The following is a 22,191-nucleotide window of genomic DNA, read 5'->3' as shown; positions in this document are numbered from 1 at the left end:
CTGTCAGCAATGAAACTTCATTATATAAAACACCCTTAGTGACTTTTTAATTTATAATTTTTCCATGACATCTTTTCCTTCTCCTTTTTTTATTTTTGTGGGGGTAATCTTATTCCGCATTGGCGGGACTGAAAAAAGAAAGTTACAAACCACCCTTCTCAATCTGTGGCTACTGTGGTAGTATAATAATGAGAGTCAAAGTGGAAGGGTCAGAGTAATAATTTATATCAAAGTTACTGACATTGTGGTAATGTCACTGAGCAAATAATCAATAAATTGCTAATTAGTTGGGTTCTAATCCCTAATACTGGGCTTAGTCAGATGTGTGTGGTACTGGTGTTTGAATCTTTGTATGCAGGGATTTAGCAATGACATTTTCCATCTGCCTATGTTTGGCAGTAGAACTACAATGGGAGGTTGTCAGAAACTGGCCATGACCTAAGAATACATTCCATTCCATCTTTTTATTTAACTTCTTTCTAAAACAGAAGTAGACAGAAAAGATACCAGTAACTAGGTGAATACACATGTGTTTAGACTACTGTCAATAAGTTAATTTTGTTTTGCTTTGAAAGATTGGATTTAGTCTTTTGTATAACATATTTGTAATCACAGCATTATTAACTTGGCTTTTATCATTTGTGTCTTTTGTAGTTATCTTGTAACTGTAACCAGAGCATTGTTAACCTATAAACTACTAAAATTGTTTATATCCAATGAATTTTGATAAAAATGTTTTTTTGACATTTGATGAAAATAAAATGTAAACTGCTGACAGGAACAAATTGTCTGATCACCAAGCTATACATCGTTTGAGAAAATAAGATGATCAGACAGCAGATCAATATTGATTAGATAATGAACTTTAAGTAACAGACAAGTTACAAGTAACAGTCTGCCTTCAGTTGGTGTTAGTAGTGGGATCCTCAGCAAGGTAAGGCCCATTATTTACCTTTTGAGTGTAGCACTGAGGAGAGGGCCAGTCTGCCTTGCTGGGGATCAAGACAGCTGAAGGCAGAGAGGTGAAGTGAACCCTCTTCAGGAGACTGGGAAAGAAACAGTCCAGACTACAGAGGTGAAGTGATCATCAGGTCTTTATTTCATCTGAGATCAAGATACGGCAGGTTGAGTGAAAAAGTTCTCTGCCTCTTTCTCTGTCAGGTCTATTTATAGCATGTAATAAACAACTGTTGTAATAACCACATCTTAATAGTCACTTCCTCTTGCTGGCTAAACTGCCTTGTTACCTCATCTTGCAGTTGAAAGACAACTTTCGCCATTTGTCTGTTTTAACATACTGTACATCATTAGAAATGTATCCCAGGCAATAAATTTAAATTGGATGCATCTGACACAAAACATTAATATATATATGCTTGCATGGCATAATAAAAGGTCTGAAATACTGTACAGTACTTACAAATATCTTCAAAAGCCCACATTCTCTTTAATGTGAGCTCCCTGCACTATTGGAAGTCTGTGGAAGGGCGTAAGATTTCTGATTGCTTCCTTTGTATTAAAGTTTGCTTCCACAAACTTTTTAAACAAACATAAGAAGGAAAATTAAATTAGTCATTTCTTTCCAATTCAAAGAACTGTAAGCATGATCTGCATGTCGCTTTGTAATGCACTGTCACCTTATTTTTAAATGTTCAGTAAACCTTGCACTTTTGCTATAAACAATGTTGTTTAAACTGAATCCAGACCTGTCTCTGTTGTATAAATAAGCAATGGAGAAAATCTGCACTGTGTACTCTTGCCCTAATCCTTGTCTTGAGCATGCATTCCAACACTGTTGCTTAGTTTCTCACATTTGTTTGCAGGTGACTGGGATTGCTTTCCTCTGGATCCTGCCATCTGGCATGTAAGTGAGACTTCCCCAATTAGTTCGGTAAGACACCTGCTTATTAATGAATAAACAGTCTGGAGGTTTTAAATTGAATTTTAAAGGTTTGTGGGAGCTGATTTTTTTTTGATAGCCTCATAACCTTAACAGTTAAAATGATCAAGAAAACGTGATGTTACAAAAGGAAAACCTCTCTTGAGCATTTGCTTTTTCATATGAACGTACATTGATAAGATCACTTTCTTGGACATACTGTATACAATTTCTTGCATTAGGAATTTGTTTTTTTACATACCCCAGCTTGCTCTCCATGAGACACACAGACAGGGAGAGAAGCTTGGGATCAGAGCACAGGGTCAGCCTTTTATATGGCACCCCTGGGGCAGTTGGGGTTAAGGGCCTTGATCAGGGGCCCAACAGAGTAGGATTCCTCTGCCGGCCGCAGGATACGAACCAGCAACCTGCCAGCCACAGGCACAGATCCTTAGCCACAGAGCCACCACACTTCTACATGGATGTGAGGAAAAAAAACATCTTGATAGTATTCCTGTTTTTCTTTCCAATATATTCAGATGTTTAGCCCTTAAGATTACATATTGATAGGAATTGAAATTTGATGTATATATGTTACATATACACATACAGTATGAATAAAAAGCATATATTTGCAGACAGTATAAAGTTAAGCTCATATCGTATGTTTTAGTCATGTCTTTAAGGAATCATCCTATCTGCCATCCTCTTGGTATATCTTTGTACACCCTCACCCTAAGATTTGCTTTCATTACATTCTGTATTGTTACCAAATTTCCGGATAGTTTTACCATATTTGTTAGAACTCACCATCTAGGACCACTGTGGAATGCTACACTGAATAAACAGGAAACAAGTTCTATAGAATATTTTAAAATTGACACACTGGGGGAGACAGTTTCAGAGGGTTTTGTTTTTCCTGCATTATTTGACACATATTGTAACATTATCTCTAACACAGAATGTGGTTATTCTTTTTATAGTGGTAATGTGAAAATTAGCTGCCCTTGATTTGATCTGCACTTTATGGAATGTTTGACAAAGAATTGAAGTTTCAGAGTTTCAATAGATAAATAACTTTAAATTGTTACTCTCTTATATTCTCATATTGCGCTGCATCACAAGACTATGTTGTCAGTAATTAATTAATACATGAGAAATGATAGGTACTAGAAAGTGCCATATAAAGATCTCCTGATAGATGAAGTATTGTAGAATAATAACTGATAATAATTTCTAATTGATCAAGCATGGATTCCTGGCATTTACAACTTCAGGGACACTGAAACTTTATATTTTCTGTAGTGTTCACAATCAGACTGAATACAGCACATTAAACAATAGCACTGTAAAAGTAAAGACCTGAGCAAATTAAACTTGTCAAGATAATCACAGGTCTATAATTAATGCCGTTGTTTAGCTAGGAAAGGATATTTGTGAACTTGATATCCTGAGTGTATGATGGAACTTGCTTGTTGTAATAGGATTAAATCAATGCATTCTTATTTACAGCACCCTGTTACATGGCAGCCATCCAAAGAAGGTGATCATTTAATTGGACGCATTATTTTAAGCAAGAGAACAACTATGCCAAAAGAATCAGGTTCATTACTAGGGTTAAAAGTAAGTATGCTAATTATTCTTTAGTTTCATTGCAGTGATACTAGTTCACTAATAATGAATTCTGTTCTCATTCAGTCCTCATTTGGAGTAATTGATTTCAAATTAGTGGGAAAAGCTTTTCTAATGAATGTACACTGTTAACACAGAAGCCAATGAGTTTCTTGGTCTGACTCATGTAGTTACTCCTCCAATAAAAGTCAGTTTAGATGTAGGTGTATTTACCTGTAAAACCTGGATGAGTGATTCACATTTCCTGTTATTCACTGCCAAAAGCAAGGCAAAAAGTGCTATTTATTCCATGTTTTACAATCAAACTGTATCTAGACCCAAAAAAGCTTGATATGAGATCAATTAAATGATCAATTTCTAGAGTATGATGCAGCAGCTAGGGCTGTTTAATCATAACTGGAAGGTTTTGGGTTCAAGTTTGTTTTGGATAAAAGCATCAGATAAATAAATTAATAATATAGTGTTTCCTTAAAGCAAACATAATTTCAAAGTTCTGTAAAGCAAACTATGTTACAACAGAACATGTTATACAGTAAGTAGCATTAAACTGTATGCAACTAAATCTGCAGTTTCCCACATTTTGAATTACAGGTATTTGCATGAAGTGTATAGCAAAACTGTAGCAGGATTAGGATCAGATGGAGCTGGAAAAATGGAAATTTGTTGTGGGCAGGATTGGATGGGCAAAAACAAATATAGCATTAAATTTAAGCAAGGGTAATATATTAATAAGTTCTATTATATGAATTTCTTACCTGATTTAAACAAGATTTGTTTTATTCTTAAAGTGGCAAGATCGCCATGAATTCAGATTATATAATATAATCACATATTAACATTTTTTCTAAGCATGGAGGAAACTCACACTCTTGTTAGATCCTGCAATTGTGAATTCTAAGTTTGTTTTTTTGTGGGTGAGATTGGGATCGCAGTGCAAGAAACAATGTGGGATTAGGGACTGCATTGTGACACAGAAGTGTGGTTAAAAACTAGTCTCTGCTAGGGCTCTGACATGTAGATTTAAAAATAATGGTACTGTATATAAGAGTGTTCAGCAGGATGGTATCTTATAAACTTGCGTGATGGTGGCCTGTTTTTTATTTTCTGTTGCTGTACTGACTAGAATATTTGATCAATCCAGGTTGTTGGAGGAAAGATTACAGAAACAGGAAGACTTGGTGCCTTCATCACAAAAGTAAAGAAAGGAAGCTTAGCTGATGCTGTTGGACATTTAAAAGCAGGTGTGCAACTAAGAATATTATAAGACTGAAACTCTGTTGTGTATCAAGAAAAATGTGCTGTATTTTGTATAAATATATGCTTTAGAGGAATGTAATTAAAACTCTGAATTAAATGTGATATTTACTTATAACTAAAAAGTATTTGCGATGGTGATAAAAAAAATTAAGGATAGTGTATCGGTTTGCTGATCTCTTTTCAATTTATGAGTTTGAATAAGCTTACTGTAATGGCTATGCATTTACACAGAGACAACAGATGTTTAAACCAGTGATAATGTTTTAGGCGTTCAGTTTGTCAAAAATGACATTAGATGAATGCTAACTGAATGTTCCCCTTTAACCGGTCTTTTTGTCATCACTTGTCTACAACAATTCCATGTTGTAGTTCTGTAAAACTAAACAGCATTTAAATGGGCTTTTGTGTTGAAAGGTGATGAGGTGTTGCAATGGAATGGAAAACCATTACCTGGAGCTACAAAAAAGGAGGTTTACAATATCATTTTGGAATCCAAATCAGAACTCCAAGTTGAAATCGTAGTTTCAAGACCAATTGGGTAAGTTTAAAATAACTCCATTGTCTTATGCAGTACCTGTAGGACCAGTTTTTACTTGCTTGTTTTCATTTCATCGTTGAATATTGAGTTTTTGATATCCTCAACCACCAACTTCTTTGCTAGCTCAGGTTCCATATAATACATACACTGCATATTTGAAGTCAAGGACAAAAAAATTCTCAAAAAGCTGTACTTTCAAAAGATTAGAGAGATTTCTAAGTAACAACATAGTTACTGCAGTGGCACTACAATGGTAGATAAAGCTCTAAAGATATGGTGCCTGAATTCGACATTTATCAATAGAGCGTTTAACCAAGTGGCTAAATCTGTCAATCATGTTCCAGTGGCATTGTTTCTGCACAGTTATCTGTTGATAGTTGTGCCTGTATTCAAGCTATGGTTGTAATGTGCATTTTTCAGCTCTAGCATTTTCATATGAATATCTCTGTAACTTTCTGTGTTAGCATATTTAACAACAGCCATTTTGTCAGTTGCCTCATCTGAACTCCCACATCTCTTACCCTAAAACTAATCTCAACCAAAAAAACTCAACCCAACTCTTCATCTAAGCAGTTACTGAAAGCAGTTGTTCTATGCTGTGAAACTGGGGAACTACCTTTTGAAGGATAAAATGCTTTTGCTTCTAACAAAAGAGGTGCAACTCCCAACTCACAACAATTGTATAAAATGGCCGCTACTTTATTGCTTCAGTAATGCACACTACAGCAGTAATAATCGAGTGTTTATTATTGATTACTGATCTCATCACACTTTTCAACTGGCCATCACTGATGGGACAATGATGCAGGTCTTCACAATACCATGAAGTGATGTGATGAAGTTGCTTGCGTTTGCCAAAAAAGCTAATCATCTGTGTTAATGCGCAGTTTGAGAATGCGACTAACAGATGGCAGAGCTGTAGCAGTAGCCACAGAAATGCTGCCTTTCTGGGGAAAACTGGGGCTTTCATCTTAGCATTGCCTTTTAAACATCCAAGCACTGCTTCTGATCTCTCACAGATCTGGTATAAATGTTAAAGTCTGTTCAACATGCAATGTGTGCATGGCATTTGAAAATATTTATACTGGATGGAAAAGCAAGCATGAATTATGCTGTCCACAGAGAAATGTTGCTGTGGTGAATTTAGAAGAAATTAGGTCAAGACAATTTAGTACACAGTGAGTGATATTTCATGAGATGATAGATTTATTGTAATTTAAAAAAATATATTAAAAAAATGGTGGTATTCATTTACCAACAGCAGCTGCTTTAAAAAAATAAAAAACCTAAAATAAACCTTATTTCAAAGAAAAGAAAAGCCTTGAAGTAAAAGGGCATTTTGTTTCTTAAAATAGTAGAGTGAGGATTATAAAGAATGTCTTGTGTCCATTTTTGAATATATACTGTATGACGATGAATTCACACTGGTGCTTGGAAAAAAAAACATTCTGGGGAATGTGGCAGTGTGTACTCTGTAGGTCTTGCTATAGTATGGTGTAATATAAGCATATCCCCTGTTTTTTTATCCTAATTGATTCAAAGTATTCTCATGACAAAATATGCCAGGCTACTATATGTGAAAGACCCTTTTGCCTCTTGATTGGTTCATAAAGGGTTTCTCAACTGTCTTTTGTGCATTTCCTTTTCTTTAAGTTGAGTTCCATGCACTTTCCCCCCGTTTTTCTGTACTTCACAGCGTCCCTGCTGTTTTTTGTGTTTTCTTCCTTGCTTTCTTCCAAGCTTCGGTTACTCATTTTATCTCTTAACATTTTCTCACCTCTGATTTGTCTTCCTCTTTCGTTATAAGATGTATTCATCGATTTCTTTCCAAAAACTTCTTGAGAAAGGTGTATAAAGCATACCAGTAAGTAAAAAGTACTGTATATACAGTATCTGTGGTCTTCCATGAACCTTATCCTTTTCCTTTCCAGTCTGATTACAATTAAACCACTGTACACTGTGCACTGTATGTACACTGTATACACTGTAAACTGTTTTTATCCCTTTTGTTCTGAAACAGGCTGATATGTTCCTATTGCTTAACTTTACTGTGGATTCCTTCAAACTGTACCCCACCTGTCACAATGTTGTGTGCACAGTAAGAAATGTTGGTTTGCTAAACGCAAATCCAAGTCTCTGCTCTTCCTCAATGACCATTCTTGGATGTTCAGTGACTCTTCTAAAGTGTTTGTGAAAGTGTTTGGCTCCAAATGTGACTTTTTGACTGAGTCACGTTATAAGTCACTTCCCAGTATATTTAAGCTTTACATTATGTTTTCTTTCACGAGAATTTGTCTTTTCCAGAAAATGAGAAAAGTGCTACATGTGATAATGCATTGATCTGGAAAATCAATGCATTAAATAATCTCAGTGTTTACAAGTGTGATGATAGATGTTTTAATTCCATTTTTGTGGATGTTCCTGTTAAACGTAATATACAAATATTTTATTCCATACATTATTTAAAATAATGAGTAATTCATTATAAAAAGTAGTAGGCTTACCTTTACATGTTTAAAATGTCCTGCCTTGAGCTCTTGAGTTTTAATGATCAATACTGTGGATACGTATTTTGATGGTATTATGATTTACTTGTTTTTATTTTTAGAGATATCCCAAGAATTCCAGAAACTTCACATCCTCCACTAGAATCCAGTAGGTTTTGTGAAATATTTCCTTGCTTTGCACTCATACTTTATAAGTGATTTTTAGGGTCTGTGTCACAGGAGCATGCTGTCTGTATTGTTTATGTACAATTTAAATAAATATAGATTTCTAGCCTTTACAACAAGTCGACAGTAATAGTAATACAGTAATATGTCCTGGTCCTTTTACTTTATTGATCATAAGTCTGTGGATTACAAATACAAAAGCAATGACACTTTTATGTATCAAGCAGCAAAAATTATTAAGGAACATTATTTTCAACTGCACACTTACAATTTGAATTCTAGGTACCAGTACATGTTGTAAAAAATTCTCCCTTATGATTCTTTTTTTTCTCTCAGAATTATTTTTGGGATAATTTCGTTTTGTCAATCCAAATCATAGAAGTGTCAGTGGACATGAATGGTTAACCATCACTCATTCAAGCATTCAGATACAGTATACTGAGCATAAAAAACAAACTCATCACTGTTTATTCACATATGTTTTTACAAAACCAAATGTGAATAAACATTATATTGAATGTCATGACTGCCTGATGCATAGGAGTGTCTTTGGCTCTGTACACTTTTTTTCCTAAAAACATAAATGCAGAAATAAGAAATATATTGTTCTATTTTTGATGCTCAGTGTACATTAAATGTCCTTGTTCTTTGAACATACAGGCTCGAGTTCTTTTGAGTCCCAGAAAATGGAAAGACCTTCAATTTCAGTTATATCCCCAACGAGTCCAGGTACTCTCAGAGATGCTCCCCAGGTTCTACCAGGACAGCTTTCTGTAAGTATGCAATGCTATAAGTACTATATATTTATTAAGATGGACAGTACATTAGCCATCTCTCAGTGTCTCCTGCGATGTAACCCCACTTGTAAACAGACTGACTCTGGATAAAAATAAGATTGAGACCTGTGCAGCACTTCTTTGGAATAAAGAAAACATCAAGCATAAAAATGAGCAGAGTGGTGAACTCACAACAGACATTTAATATATGTTGGCCTGTAGATCTTCTCTTCAACAGCAAATTGTTTAAATTTCTAGTTTTTTATATAACTTCATACAATGCACACTGGGACTTCAGAAATTTTCAAATGTTGATTTTACTTAAAATACTTCTTGAAGATAAAATAAACTTTGAAACAGAATATTGTAACAGCCTTATGGGTAAAATCAGTAGCATGCGTTGTAGAAGAACCAGCCCTCACTCCACTAATGAGCAAGTGGAGAACTTCAGCTTTGTGCTCTTGGTGTCTGGTGTTCTGCTTTGTGTTCTTGCCCTGTAAAACTATAGCACGAATAGAACGATGAGGATAGAAAGTTCAGTCATCTTAAACAATATGTGTGTAGATTAGACATTTATTAATAATATTGTGAAAATATCATTCATCATGCATAAATTGACTTGTGGAGTTTCTGTTTCTTGGTTTCTGGAGGTTGTCTTCTTCTCAAGGAAACTCACCAGCATTTTGGGTTCAGTTTGTGGTAACTTTAAGAGGTAATCTGGGCTGAACCCAAAATGCTGACTAACATGCAGGTCAGAAAATCAAGAGAGTGGTGTGTACTGTTCAGCTTCATGGAGCTTTGTCTACTCAGGTGCTGGCATAGTTGATGAGAATGTCGTCTAGGTTTTGTATGTCCTGTTTTTTTAGACCTGTTAGCCTGCTAGTGTTGTTTCTTCTTAGTATTACAGTAATTGCAAATCAATATTTTACAGGTAAAGTTGTGGTATGATAAAGTGGGACACCAGCTAATAGTTAATGTACTTCAAGCAACTGGCCTCCCAGCAAGAAGTGATGGGCGACCAAGGAACCCATACGTCAAAATGTATTTTCTTCCGGACAGAGGGTATGCAGTACTCCCTGTCTGTAAAAATTTTTTGAAGAAAAACAACAGGAGATACAGTAACCAGTAACAGTCCAAAGTATTCCACAAATGCTACAATTATGTATTAAAGGGTGATTAACAGTGCCTTTCAAAAGTACTTACCCCCTTCCAGTAATGTCTCATTTTGGTGAATTGCAAATAATGTATACCCAACATATAACCATTTTCTAAAAGTGAATATTTCAATCAGAGCTAAAATAGTTTTTTTTAGTTTTTTCTTTGCAGATGTTTGTGACAATTCACTTTCTTCATCCATAAAAGTTTTACGATTGTGCATTTAAATTTGTATTAAAACCTGTATTGTTTTTAAGATACTGCACCTCAGCAAATAATTAATGTAATTTGCAATACAAAAAAAGGTTAAACATAAAACCCAGAATTATATTTATTAAGAGGTCAGAACAAACGCTAGCATGTGCAGATAAAATGGCTGAGTATTATCATCAGTTCTTCATGAGGAAGTGATTCACAAGAACTTAGAGCAAACAGAAACATTTATTACTGAGTGCAAAGCAACTCAGTTTGGTCAACAAATCATAATTACAAATCATGAAACAAAAAATAATATATGTAAAGATTAGCATGTCATTCATCAATGTTGTGGGTAATTACTCTAACATAATCTTTTTATTTTTTCTGTATACTGTATTACACTTTACTGATCATCTATTACACAAAGCCAATTTTTCACATTCCAAGATGCAACAGCAATACAGTAATCAGTTATTTTAAACCACAGTAGATGGCAGTGTACACCCTGCCATAAACAGAATAAGAGGGATAACCTTTAAATGTGAATTTTATTGTAATATTCAGTGACAAGAGTAAACGGAGGACTAAAACAGTCAAGAAGAGCCTGGAGCCGAAGTGGAACCAAACCTTTCTGTATTCCCATGTACATCGACGGGACTTCAGAGAGCGAATGCTGGAAATCACCGTATGGGACCAACCAAGAGTACAAGAGGAAGCAAGTGAATTTCTGGGAGAGGTACGTTTTAAACATTAAACCAATGTTTCAGATGTGGCGATTCTATTCTGCTCAAAATCTTCATCCAACAATTTCATCTTCGTACGAGAACAGGACTAAAATATTTGTGTGACCATGGTTTTAAATAAAGGTTTTGTTCTGTGCTAAGGATTTTCCAAAAAAACACTGTTACTGCAAGCTTCCCTGTAATATAACACTATTAAAGTTTCTTTCCCCAGTAATAGAGGTGTTATTTCATCTTTATATTTAGATCCTAATAGAGCTGGAAACAGCTCTGCTGGATGATGAGCCACACTGGTACAAACTCCAGACGCATGATGTATCTTCACTACCTCTGCCACAGCCATCACCTTACATGCCACGGAGACATATCCACGGGGAAAGCCCATGCAAAAAACTCCAAAGTAAGCCTGTGACAGTTTTTTCTGGTTGTTTTTATTTTTAAAGGATCTTGTTGATTTTAAATTACAACAGGCAGCCGCAGGCAAAATAAAAGAAACACAAGGTAGGTTATCGTGATTCAAAATCCCTTACATTTCATTTGATCATGCGAAATTAGCACTGCACATTCTCAGTCACGAGAGCAACAAGAACAAGCACATTTTAAGCTATTTGGTGATTATCAGAATTTAGAGCATGGGTAATTCAAAGTGACTCATAGAAAACTGTTTTGTATTTCAGACAATAGCTAATGCATAGAGGTGTGGTAAATATGTGAACACATTGCATTAATTCTCAAATGCACAGGACATTGCCCCCTCCAGAAGCCCCAGAAGTGAATATTTGTGTAGATTACATATGAAATAACTTTATCAAGCTCCACTCCATCCCTTTTCAACTGTTGTCAACATCATAAAGAACTTAAGTGCATTAAATATACTCTACATATGCATTTTAATTACTGTACAGCAACTGCACTAAAAATGAAAGCTTAAAAATTTCCATTAGACATATTTGGGTGTATAGGAAAGAGGTGATAAAACGGAAAATTTTAGTTATTGGATTATACCTCGTCGTCTGAAATTATTACTGACATTTTGTTGATATTTTTTATGTTTAAGTTGAACATGGCTTCATGTTTTGACTTTTGTGCTATAAAATGAACATTCAGTTACGGATGTTTAAATTTATTTACATTTTTAAAAATAAATGATACATGACATCCCCCCCAATACAGTACTTCAGTCATTTTCCAATTTTACAGCATACAGCTGTCACTACTCTAGGTTTTCTGCACAAGTACTCCAAACTCCTCTGTCTGTTTTGCGTTATCATGCCAGTATGTCCAGGTTGAATATGGAAGGTGTTAACACATCCAGCAAATGGAGAAAAAGAGATGAGCCTTTCTATCTGAATAATTCCAGAACCACAGTTTCTAAAATTATTCTATGTCAGTATATGGGTTCTGATGCAAGAGACACTTTGCATACAGTAACAGCACACTGTCCTTATGGGCGTGCTGTGTAAGAGCCTGGAAATCTGGACCGCTTTGAAAGTCGTGCTGTGTTAACATGTGATGAATCTCCAAAATCTGCAGCTGTGTGTTTGTCCCACCATTATACAGGGTCTCAACGAATCACTGATAGTGACATCTCAGATTATGATGTTGATGATGGTATTGGAGTAGTTTCAACAGGTGGGTGGGGTGGTAGAGCATGATTCAGTTATTTTACACAGTGCTTTATAGGACTCATGCAGGAGGTCAGAAGTAAAATGGAGTAAACGCCAGACAGAAATCTCAATGGACATTGCAAATGTTATTCCCAGAGTGAGAGTAAATAACATGTAAATATGAGGGTGGTGAAGATGCTGTTTCTTTTACCATGAGTATTCGCCCTTTAAATGATTTTCTTTCTGGAGCAAAGGTTTGCTGCTGCCCATGTAAATACAGTAGTGTACCAAAGCACTACATACCGGAGGTAATCACTGAACTTGTGAACAATGAGAACAACACTCAAAGGATTTTCAAGAGTCCTTTGCTTTTCAAGGCACAATTCAGATTCACAGTACTAATTACTGTAAGTTAAAAAAGTAAATTAAATAAAATTGTGATTTTCAATCGCGTATGTATTTGTAATCTGAAATCAATTGAATATTCATGCAGTATTGACACCATTCTCCTCAGCACCCCTCTGCCTTCCTGCTTAAGCCCTGTTAAGCGAACCAGAAAATGTACTCTTGCATGATGTCTAGAAGGATGTCACTTTCATAACAAATAACTGATCTGTTTCATTTGAGCTGCATGCACAATGTAGAAGGGACGACACTTGACCGTCAGCTCTTTTTTTTTTGGCATGTTTGATCCAGTGTGCTTTTCAGAAGCCTAGGGAAACGTGATTTCCGCATGACAAAATGTACTCTCATTAAAGTGAATGTTATGTGTAGTGCTGAACCAATAAAATCGAAGATGCGTCCTTCCTCAGTTGGTGCTGCTGCAGGTTGCCACGTACAAATGGTTTGAACCGGCCCTTTTCTGTTATGTGTCTTGTTTTGAATGGCAAACAGCAGCAGAATGCAGGTCTAGCAGCAAAGAAAGGAAATCTACAACCCTCACTGTGCCAGAGCAGCAGAGAGTGGCGCACCACCGCTCGCGGTCCGTTTCTCCTCATCGCGGTGATGACCAGGGCAGGACCCGGTCCAGACCACCAAGTGTGCCACTACAGAGGTAAGCATTTGCTCTAGCCTTTGACTGCTTTGGGTAGTGGGCACCCCTCTGCCACCTATATAATGTCTGAGAAAAACAACTCAGGCTCCCTTTAATTAATGTCCGCTCTTGGGACTTCATTGTCTTTATAGTTCCTAACTCATACATCAAAACAGTAATTCCACTCGTTCACACCTTCTGTTCCTCTGTGTTATGATTTCTCTCTGCTCAGTCATGAGATCTTTGTCTTTTCTTTGTGTCGTAGGAGTTTAGATGAAATTCATCAGACAAGACAGTCTCGTTCCCCAACAAGATACCATGATGCCTCTAGAAGTAAGGATGATCGCAGGTCCAGAGATGGGGACAGCCAGTATTTTCCAGAGGAAAGGTAAATTTTTGGTTTCGGTGCAAAGCATGTGTCACGTTCTGAAGTTATTTTTCATATTCTTCTCAGAATGTAAATACCACTTACTGTTTCAAGCCTGTAGATCTGTACCTTTATTATAGGTGAGCATTGAATTTTAAAATGACGTAGTGAATATAAAAGAAGACACAAATGTAGTTACACAGTTCAGAATATGGTATTTTTGCGTGTAATACTTAATGAAAATTATAGGGTGCGATATGCAGTATTTTGTAACTTTTTGACACTTTGGGGTTTACTTTATGCATTTTAAGAACAAATCGTGAAGGATTTGTCCCTTAAGATTGATTTCAGTAGCTGCATACACATGAGCCTGCCACAGTCAGTGTTCATGACTGAAATAGCACAAAAATAGAAATGTTTTTCTTATGATTGAAAAGTTGAATTTAAGTCAAAGGTAAATAAAAATTGTGCACATTTTGGAGCTTTTGATATGAAAACTACTTTATTTTTTTAACCCAAAATAATGTTAAGTAAAAAATATGCATTTCTAGGCATAAGGACAATGAGGTACTGTAGATTAAAAATGGAGGAAATACTGATTTATGTTGGTTTACACCGTGATGAAAATGTTTACAGTATATGATAGTGTTCTTTGTCAAGCGTGCAGTATATAAATAGTTGTTCCACCCACACAATGTCTCAGTAAATATGCATCTTGCTCGTTTTAGTACTTATGATTAACATTTTAAAAGAAGCACATTTTTTAATGGGTTATTTTCAAATTAATTATAAAATCAGTTTTTCTACTAGAAGCACTTCTGTTGCCATGGCTTGTGAGGTTGCACAATAAACGCTCTAGATCTTATCTGGGGTTAAAAAATAAGTTCCTAGTGTAGCCAGCTGCAGCACCCTTTGTGAATGTTTTAACTAAAGATCCACTAGAAGGTGCTGTTGTACTTTAAGTCTCATCTACATTAATAGTTCCTACAGTACGGACTGTATATGGTATTGTTGTGTGGATTACTTTTTTATTGAAATGCTTTCTTCAAACATAGGACAGCAAGAACAAGAAGTCTCATATTTGGTCATGTTTTAGAGAAGGCTGATATGCGGAAAGCATTAGTTCACCAGAGACCTAACAAATACCTGTGCAGTTTTCCAGTGCTTCTGAAATAGCTACTGTAGTATAGACAATGTCAGTTTATAAGAACCGTACATTGTTTGGCCATATTCTTAGAGTTGTGCTTTTAAAGTCCTAACAAAAGTTCGTTAGATTTCTTTTATTTGTTTTGCCTTTTCTTTTGCATTTTCACTGGGTCACCAACTATACATCTGTTCCCTTTCTTTTTGGTTACTTCATTTTTCTTCTGTTACCCCATCCATATTATTAACACAGCGAGTTCCTCATGCTGCCCAGAGCAAAGAGAGGGAGAAGTGCAGAGTGCCTGCATACTAAAAGGTAAATCTGAGAGTCTGAGAACTCACAATGTTTATTTCCTTTGTTTTAGTTGTGTTTTTTTATTATTTTATTTTGGCGCATATTGCATTTGGAATCTCATACAAGCATTTCCAATCAATTTATGTTTTTCTGATTGAGACATTTTTTAAGTGCTCCTTTTTATTTGCTTATTCTCTCTGTGGTGGTTGTCCTAAATTTTGTCAACACAGAATTTTCATGGACTCCTTTACTTTTCTGCTGCAATAATATATACATGCCTTCTATAGAAAATAAGGCAAAAGCTAAAAATTCTCTGAAATGAAAGATTTAAACTACTGTATACTGTATGATATATAAGTGTTTTTGGCGCTTTATGTGAAGTATCCAGTGAGTACAAATATTCAGTTCTATTTACAGTGCTTAATAAAGCTAATGCATATTTGTTATTTTTATTTGTTAGACCTTTGCATCACTAAATTCACATTCCAATACACACGTCTGCCATGACTACATTACACAGAAAGGCCACCTTGATGGAAAAGACCATATTTCTTGTCTTTTGATAATGTGTTTAAGTAAATTGCACTTAAAAGACCTTTTTTAGGTTATTTGGCAGAAAATGTAATCATTCAAAAAATATTCTGTAAGTGCCTTGTCAAACATTTCAGGATATTTAGACATCTTTGTCTATTTTTCCGAGTGTTAATTGAACATTTGCAGTAACAATTCAAAATCATCCAATTGCGTTTTTTAATATAAATCTAGTTATCTATTTAAATACTCTAAGATTATGAAGAAGTCATTAGTATGATTTATCTATGGAAGTTGTTTTCTGTAATGTGTACTCTGTTTATGAAATAAAGACAGAGGAACTCACTGGGAACTTTCACGGCTTTTTAATTTTCAAGTTTGCAGTCTGAGTGTCTTGTTATTTGGATCGCTGTTCCCCTTCTTTCAGAGCCCAGTGCAAACTGTGGCTTGGAAATGTCCTTGACATGTCATATTGTATGTGGTGTGCTAATACTGTATGTCAGCTATGGCTAGGCTGCTTTGTTTGAACATTATAGTTATTCCTTGGTATTGGTTTGTAACTTCCATTGCATTACTTTGAGTTTGTTATAATGAATTGGATGCTTGCATAGTTCGTAACAATCAAAATAACATCAATGAACTACATTTATCTACATTTTGTAAAATATATTTTTAGTGACCCAAGTCACTTTTTTATCTTGCATGCTTCTGCTTTGTTTTGCTTTCTTTGTTGCATGCGATTGTGTGCTGGCAAACATAAGAAGTTCAGTTAAATACAGCAAAACATTACCTCCAAAGATGCCGTTGTTAGTGAATGGTATTCACAGGAACATATACAGGTAAGGAGCCAGAACTGCATACTGGGAGGCAAGTGATCCACCCCACCCACTATTCCTTATATTCTGTGCCTTGCTTTACTTCGTCGTTGTCTAACAGCTGCCCCATGTTTCCCAGCTCTTCCCTGTAAATCTCTTTTCATTTCACATCACTCTCTTTCTGTGGTTACTGACTTGGCACTTTCAAGCTGCTTGTTTGCTGAGTTCTACCATCGCTTTATGGCAACTCTCCAGTTTCAATGAATTCACGGGTTATGTTTTCTGTTCATACAGTTACTTTGTTTTTGTGATCTTAAGCTAATCATTTTCTCTTTGATGTATTTGTTGATGGAGTTTATTCTGTTTCCTGTCCAGAGGCACCTAGTACACATTAGACAGTACTAATATCCCAGACTTTCACAGAAAATATTTAATTAAATGTATAACTTTATGATTATTTATATTACTGCTTCAAAGATATAAAAAGTGCTATTTCCTATAGCTAAAATGAAACTATTAAGGAGGAGAAATCTTTTGCTGTTCTAATTTTCCCATTACACATTGCCTTTGATGGCATGCCATGTTTCATCCTCAGGTTCCTGATAGGTTTTACAGAAACAGAATTATAACAATCTTTACACTTTTCCAACTATGTATCATAGATAGCTATACCCATCACAGAAGGTAAACATTTGTTCTGTTAACTGAATCATGTATCATTCGCTAAGGATTTGTACAGTACCTGAAGTAATTTATTGAGCTACAGAGCCTTGAGCACAGAATTGTTAGACCATGATCTTTCTTATTTACCCTACTTCTTTTTTTTTTCTTTGAAACTGTACAAATTAATTGGAAATTGCTACAGTATAAGCTACAATGCTTTTTTGGAGTTAATACTGTACTTGTTTCTTGCATAGCTAGTTTCTAAAAAAAAAAACATCGTATGACAATCATGGTCTCTTGTGGAGCCAAAACACATCCTTCACTCAAATAAATTGCTGTGCAGTCTTTTCTATCGAATTAAAGAGATGAGAATGGTGTTTCTAGAAGAATTGGTTCATGGCAGCTGCTTAAATTTTATACTTAATTATCTCATCTTGAAATTTACTCAAATTGTTTCTAACTCATGATAAACTAGATGCTGATAACAATATATTGTACACATACAGCATTTTCTTTAATCTCATCATTGTTGGGTCTTGCAGAAAGTGTACCTTTAAACCTTTACTTTCTGTAAGTTAGGAGCATAATTGGCTTCCAGACTGAGAAGCTTTGAAAAAATCTACATAGTCTCTTTTGGGAGTCTATGTAAACTAGTTTTGTTTTGATGATAAGACTGTGAACTTAACAATTTAACTTTACAATTGCTAGTTCTGTTGTAATGAGCTGGGACAGAAGCAATAGAGACCTACAGGGAATTCATATTTCTTGTGTCTGGATGACCTGTTACGCAGCCACAAGGCTAGATTTGTGTTGAGCTTAGTCTATGCTTTTCTGGTTCTCTTGGAATAGCTGGTTCTACAGAGGACTGCTGGTTGTATACTCAAGGTCCCATATTCATACTGCAAGTAGTTACATTAGTTTGATTCTGAATTACAGTATTTTTTTTTTAAATGTTGTAGCAAGAAGTTGGTAATTTCTCTGTTTTCATATAGTAATGTGTAGATAATCTAATAGGTCAGTTCCAAAACATATTCTGGAATAGTTTCTATTACAAACATTGTGTGGAGCAGGTCAATCATGTACTTCACAGACTACCGTAGACACAGCATTGAAAAAAGGGTCCTAAATCCTTTTGAAATATGCAGGATAGAAAGTACTACTATAGCTTTATTGAGTGTTGAATCTTCATATTTAGTTTGTATGAAGCTTCATGCGACTGACTGCCTGTATCTGCCTTACATTAGCATTTGTGCACTGTTCATAATTAGAAAACTGGCAAATCAACCATTTCAGGAGATAAAATATTGCTGCTTGAAATCTGTGTCCTGTAGAAGATGAGTTGCTTCTTTTAGGATGTAATAATTATTTTTTTGAACTTGACATTTAACCGCATGTGGAAATTTGGCTAGAAACACACACTCTAATGTGTGCTTGGTATAATAAGCAAAACAGAACAACAGGAAAAAGAATTGCTCTCATTTATTCCAGTGGTTTCTCTGTGGATTTTTTTAAAAACAAGTTGATTCTGTTTGGCTTATCATTCTTGGCTAAAAAAGTTAATTAAAATGAAAGTTCTGACAATTTATAGTAAAATAAGGACTTATTTCCCTGGCAAATATTTATTACAAAAAGATTCGGAACTATCTACAGATAAACCATAAAGGTTCTACATTTTTCTATTTTTATGTCACAACACTTTGTTTACCTGGTTTTAGTTTTGCATGTGTTCTCCCTGCATGGCCTTTGTCACTTTGTAATATATTCTGTTTGTTAAGCTCCACTCTGCCTGCATGTTTAAAGACTAAGTCACTGCTTAGAAAGGATCCACCGCAGCCTCGCACATCCTTTAGCACAAGAGTTCTGAGATTCACAGATGAAATCATGAGTAGGTAAGAAACAGAGAAAATGAACAAAAATAAACATGCTTAATAATTGTCCTGTCCTTTTCCCAGAAATTGTGATTTATGCAGTCACTTTGAATTGACTGATTACATCATATACTGTACATATCATATACTGAAGAAAATTTTAAATGTCACAGTTTATTTCCATAGAGTGCTGAGATTTATATCTGCTTTATGTGTAGTTAATCATTTAGGCTACTGCACATTGACTATTGAAATCATTTTAAAGTAAATATGACGGAGTGTGAGGACAAACTATAGAGTTTACAACAACATGTTATGAATTTCGTGATCAGTTATTGTGCTAATAATAATGTGCAATACATCTTGGATCACAGCTGTACTGTCAGATTGCTGAAATATATTTGAAAAATGAATAAATTGCCTGAATAATGAAAAATGAAAGAAGCATTCAAAGTTTTGGAGTTAAGTATACATATTAAAAAAGAGCTGAAAACATGCTATTTCTGAATTTACTCTCTAGTTTTTTGTTAATCTTTTGTTATGCAGGGTTTACTGTTCTCAAATGAATTACATGTCTCAGCTATTTTAGAAGCAGTGTGCTTAGTTATTTAGTTATAAAGAGTAAGGAGATACTTAACTTTCCTGATGCCTGCTCTTGAAAATAAGAGCTTGAATTCTGAAATTTCATTGTATAGTCTTTATTTTGCTATCCCATATTTTGATTTCAAAAGGTTTCAGCTTACAACTTTAGAAGTAATCATTTCAGCTTCTTTTAACATCTGGAATGGCCTCATAATTGTTTTTTCTTATCATGTGTTAAGATTACATGTCCTTTATGATTTAGTATCTAACATGGTTTTCTTTTTGTTTTCCTTTCTTTCTCCTTTCTCTACCACCCTTTGGATGCAATGTACTGGCACTAGTGACCTCCAGCCCTCTCTTGACAGGCTTAGAAGTGCTAGTACCAACTGTTTGAGACCAGATACTAGTTTCCATTCACCAGAACGAGAAAGGTACACAGAAAAGATTTTTCTTTTTTATTTTTACTTGTGCTGGTGATTCTCTTGCTTGTAATACAGTAGGCTTTGTTGATGTGCACTGGCTGTGGGCTTGTTCATGTGGTTGTACAGTATAGTCAGTTTCAAATGGAGATACTATACATGATGCAAGTGGAATGACTAGAGAATGTACACACACTTCACTTCGGCTATTTACATCCACCACATTGGATAAGATTGTCTTATTGCCTCTTCGTTTTTTCCATAGAGTTACTTGTTATGTTTATAATATCATTTGCATTGCAATTAAACTATAACTTGGTAGATAACCACATTAGCAATATTGTAACAATAAAATGCCTTTTGCCCCATTTTATGTTTGTTATATTATGCCTCTCTAAGTATAGCTGAGCTAAGTACTGTATGTGTTCTAAGCATATAATTAAAAAAGACCTACAGTACATGCTATACTGCATGTGTTATAAATTTAGAAGAATCATCGTTTTCATCAGTTCTAAATCATTTTTGCAGTATGAAGCTACTGCACACATCTTATGGCCAGGGCTACATCAAGTGACATTCCAATAAGGCCTCCAAGCACTTTAGAAGATTAAAATTGCAGTAGTCAGTTTACAGTACCATTTCTGAAGTTTTGTAAAGGTTATTGTATGGTGTTCATAAGCACTTTGCTGTGATCATTTTTATTTTGTTTTCATTATATGGAGAATTTTGCATAATGGTAATTTTATATTAAGAATGCATTTCAAAGCAAAACATCAATTTGTTTCAAAGATGAAATTATGGCTTATTTTAGTGGTTAAAATAAATACACATTATCACCAGAAAGTACAATATCGTATCTCTTACGCCTAGCTACAAGGTTTTGAAAATGATTTTTTTTGCTGTTCTTAGTGCAAAGTATAGCATATATCATTGAACTGTCCCTGTGGCAAGCTGTGGGTTTGCTATTATCTAATGTTTCAAACCAGATAACACCATTATTCAGTTTGAAAAATTAGATTATTGGATCAAAATTGAGATTGAATCTAAAGAATGTCAAGATCTTATTTGTTTTTGCAACACATTTGCAAGTTTAGTCTGCATAGTGCTTTTTATTATTTTAATATACAGCATCTGTGACCTCATTGCTGTTTGAACACTGACAAGTTAATAGGTCCACATTTCTGCATTCATTTGTATTTAGTTTTTGTTGTGCTTATGTGTCCAGTCATTGATTTTTGTGTTTATGTTGTTTTTCTCTTTAAAAGTTTCTGTCAATGCCCTTGCTGTTTTAATTTTGAATTATTGTGTTACTTTATGTTCCTGTGTTAGTGATTCTTATGAAATACCTCTTCTGTTAATTCACGTTAAAGCGCTCTTAGCTTTGGTTGCTTCCTCTTGGCTGACCTAAGGCAGGCTCTTCGACAGTCTTATAAATGTCAAAGGTTTTTGGGAGCCCAGGAGATCTTGACATTAGATCTTCCTTTGGGAACTAAGTTAAAGCATAACCCCTATTACGTCATCATGTACCTTTCTGCTGCCCAGAGACAAAAGTGGCTAAGTAGCTCTGCGGCACCAGAGCCATGTTCCGATTTTCAAAGGAGAAAATAAATTATTTTAGGAAACTGTTGCTGCAGGTTTTATTGCCTTCAGTCCCAATCTGATTGTGCTTTGGAACTCTGCAGCCTAACTCATTCTGTCTTTCCTATCTTGTCAATGGGGCAATCATGGATAGATCCTCTCAGTCACTGCCTAGGAGGCGACCTACAAGTCCCAGGATTTTAATCCAGCATGCCTCCCCGGAGGACGACAGGTACTGGTACAGTCCTCCTGTGCTCTGTGGTCCCCAGTAGAGCCTGGCATACTGTAGCTTCTTAGCAGTAGAACAACTTAGACTGTAGTCCCCTGTTCTCCCTGATTGCGTATACAACATAAGAATCCACCATTTGTCTTAACACTTCCTTGCAGTTCATCATCTTGATCTCTGTTATTTAGGTTGTGTTGTTATTTTAGTAGATGTAGTT

At 35.2% G+C, this 22,191-nt stretch overlaps 1 protein-coding gene across 3 annotated transcripts in view; it reads left to right on the top strand.

Annotated features, from left to right (window-relative positions):
- rims1a (regulating synaptic membrane exocytosis 1a) overlaps positions 1 to 22,191 on the top strand; it is a 114,484-nt gene that overhangs the window by 62,996 nt on the left and 29,297 nt on the right. The window contains exons 6-21 of one of the 3 annotated variants that reach the window (XM_088933837.1): positions 1,824 to 1,891; positions 3,392 to 3,502; positions 4,653 to 4,752; positions 5,183 to 5,306; positions 7,915 to 7,961; positions 8,639 to 8,751; positions 9,686 to 9,816; positions 10,672 to 10,843; positions 11,094 to 11,247; positions 13,349 to 13,508; positions 13,753 to 13,875; positions 15,251 to 15,313; positions 16,585 to 16,662; positions 19,077 to 19,190; positions 20,093 to 20,182; positions 21,903 to 21,980. In XM_088933837.1, the coding sequence (XP_088789963.1) occupies positions 1,824 to 1,891; positions 3,392 to 3,502; positions 4,653 to 4,752; positions 5,183 to 5,306; positions 7,915 to 7,961; positions 8,639 to 8,751; positions 9,686 to 9,816; positions 10,672 to 10,843; positions 11,094 to 11,247; positions 13,349 to 13,508; positions 13,753 to 13,875; positions 15,251 to 15,313; positions 16,585 to 16,662; positions 19,077 to 19,190; positions 20,093 to 20,182; positions 21,903 to 21,980 (1,726 nt within the window). Of the gene's footprint in view, positions 1 to 1,823; positions 1,892 to 3,391; positions 3,503 to 4,652; positions 4,753 to 5,182; positions 5,307 to 7,914; positions 7,962 to 8,638; positions 8,752 to 9,685; positions 9,817 to 10,671; positions 10,844 to 11,093; positions 11,248 to 13,348; positions 13,509 to 13,752; positions 13,876 to 15,250; positions 15,314 to 16,584; positions 16,663 to 19,076; positions 19,191 to 20,092; positions 20,183 to 21,902; positions 21,981 to 22,191 lie in introns of those variants that run through there. The other 2 variants (XM_088933835.1, XM_088933834.1) reach the window with 2 other exon arrangements.

This window comes from Atractosteus spatula, chromosome 15, assembly GCF_055471065.1.
Source record: "Atractosteus spatula isolate fAtrSpa1 chromosome 15, fAtrSpa1.hap1, whole genome shotgun sequence".
Taxonomy (NCBI): Eukaryota; Metazoa; Chordata; class Actinopteri; order Semionotiformes; family Lepisosteidae; genus Atractosteus; species Atractosteus spatula.
Note: the sequence above shows the minus strand (reverse complement) of the source record. Positions and strands in the feature narration are given on the sequence as shown.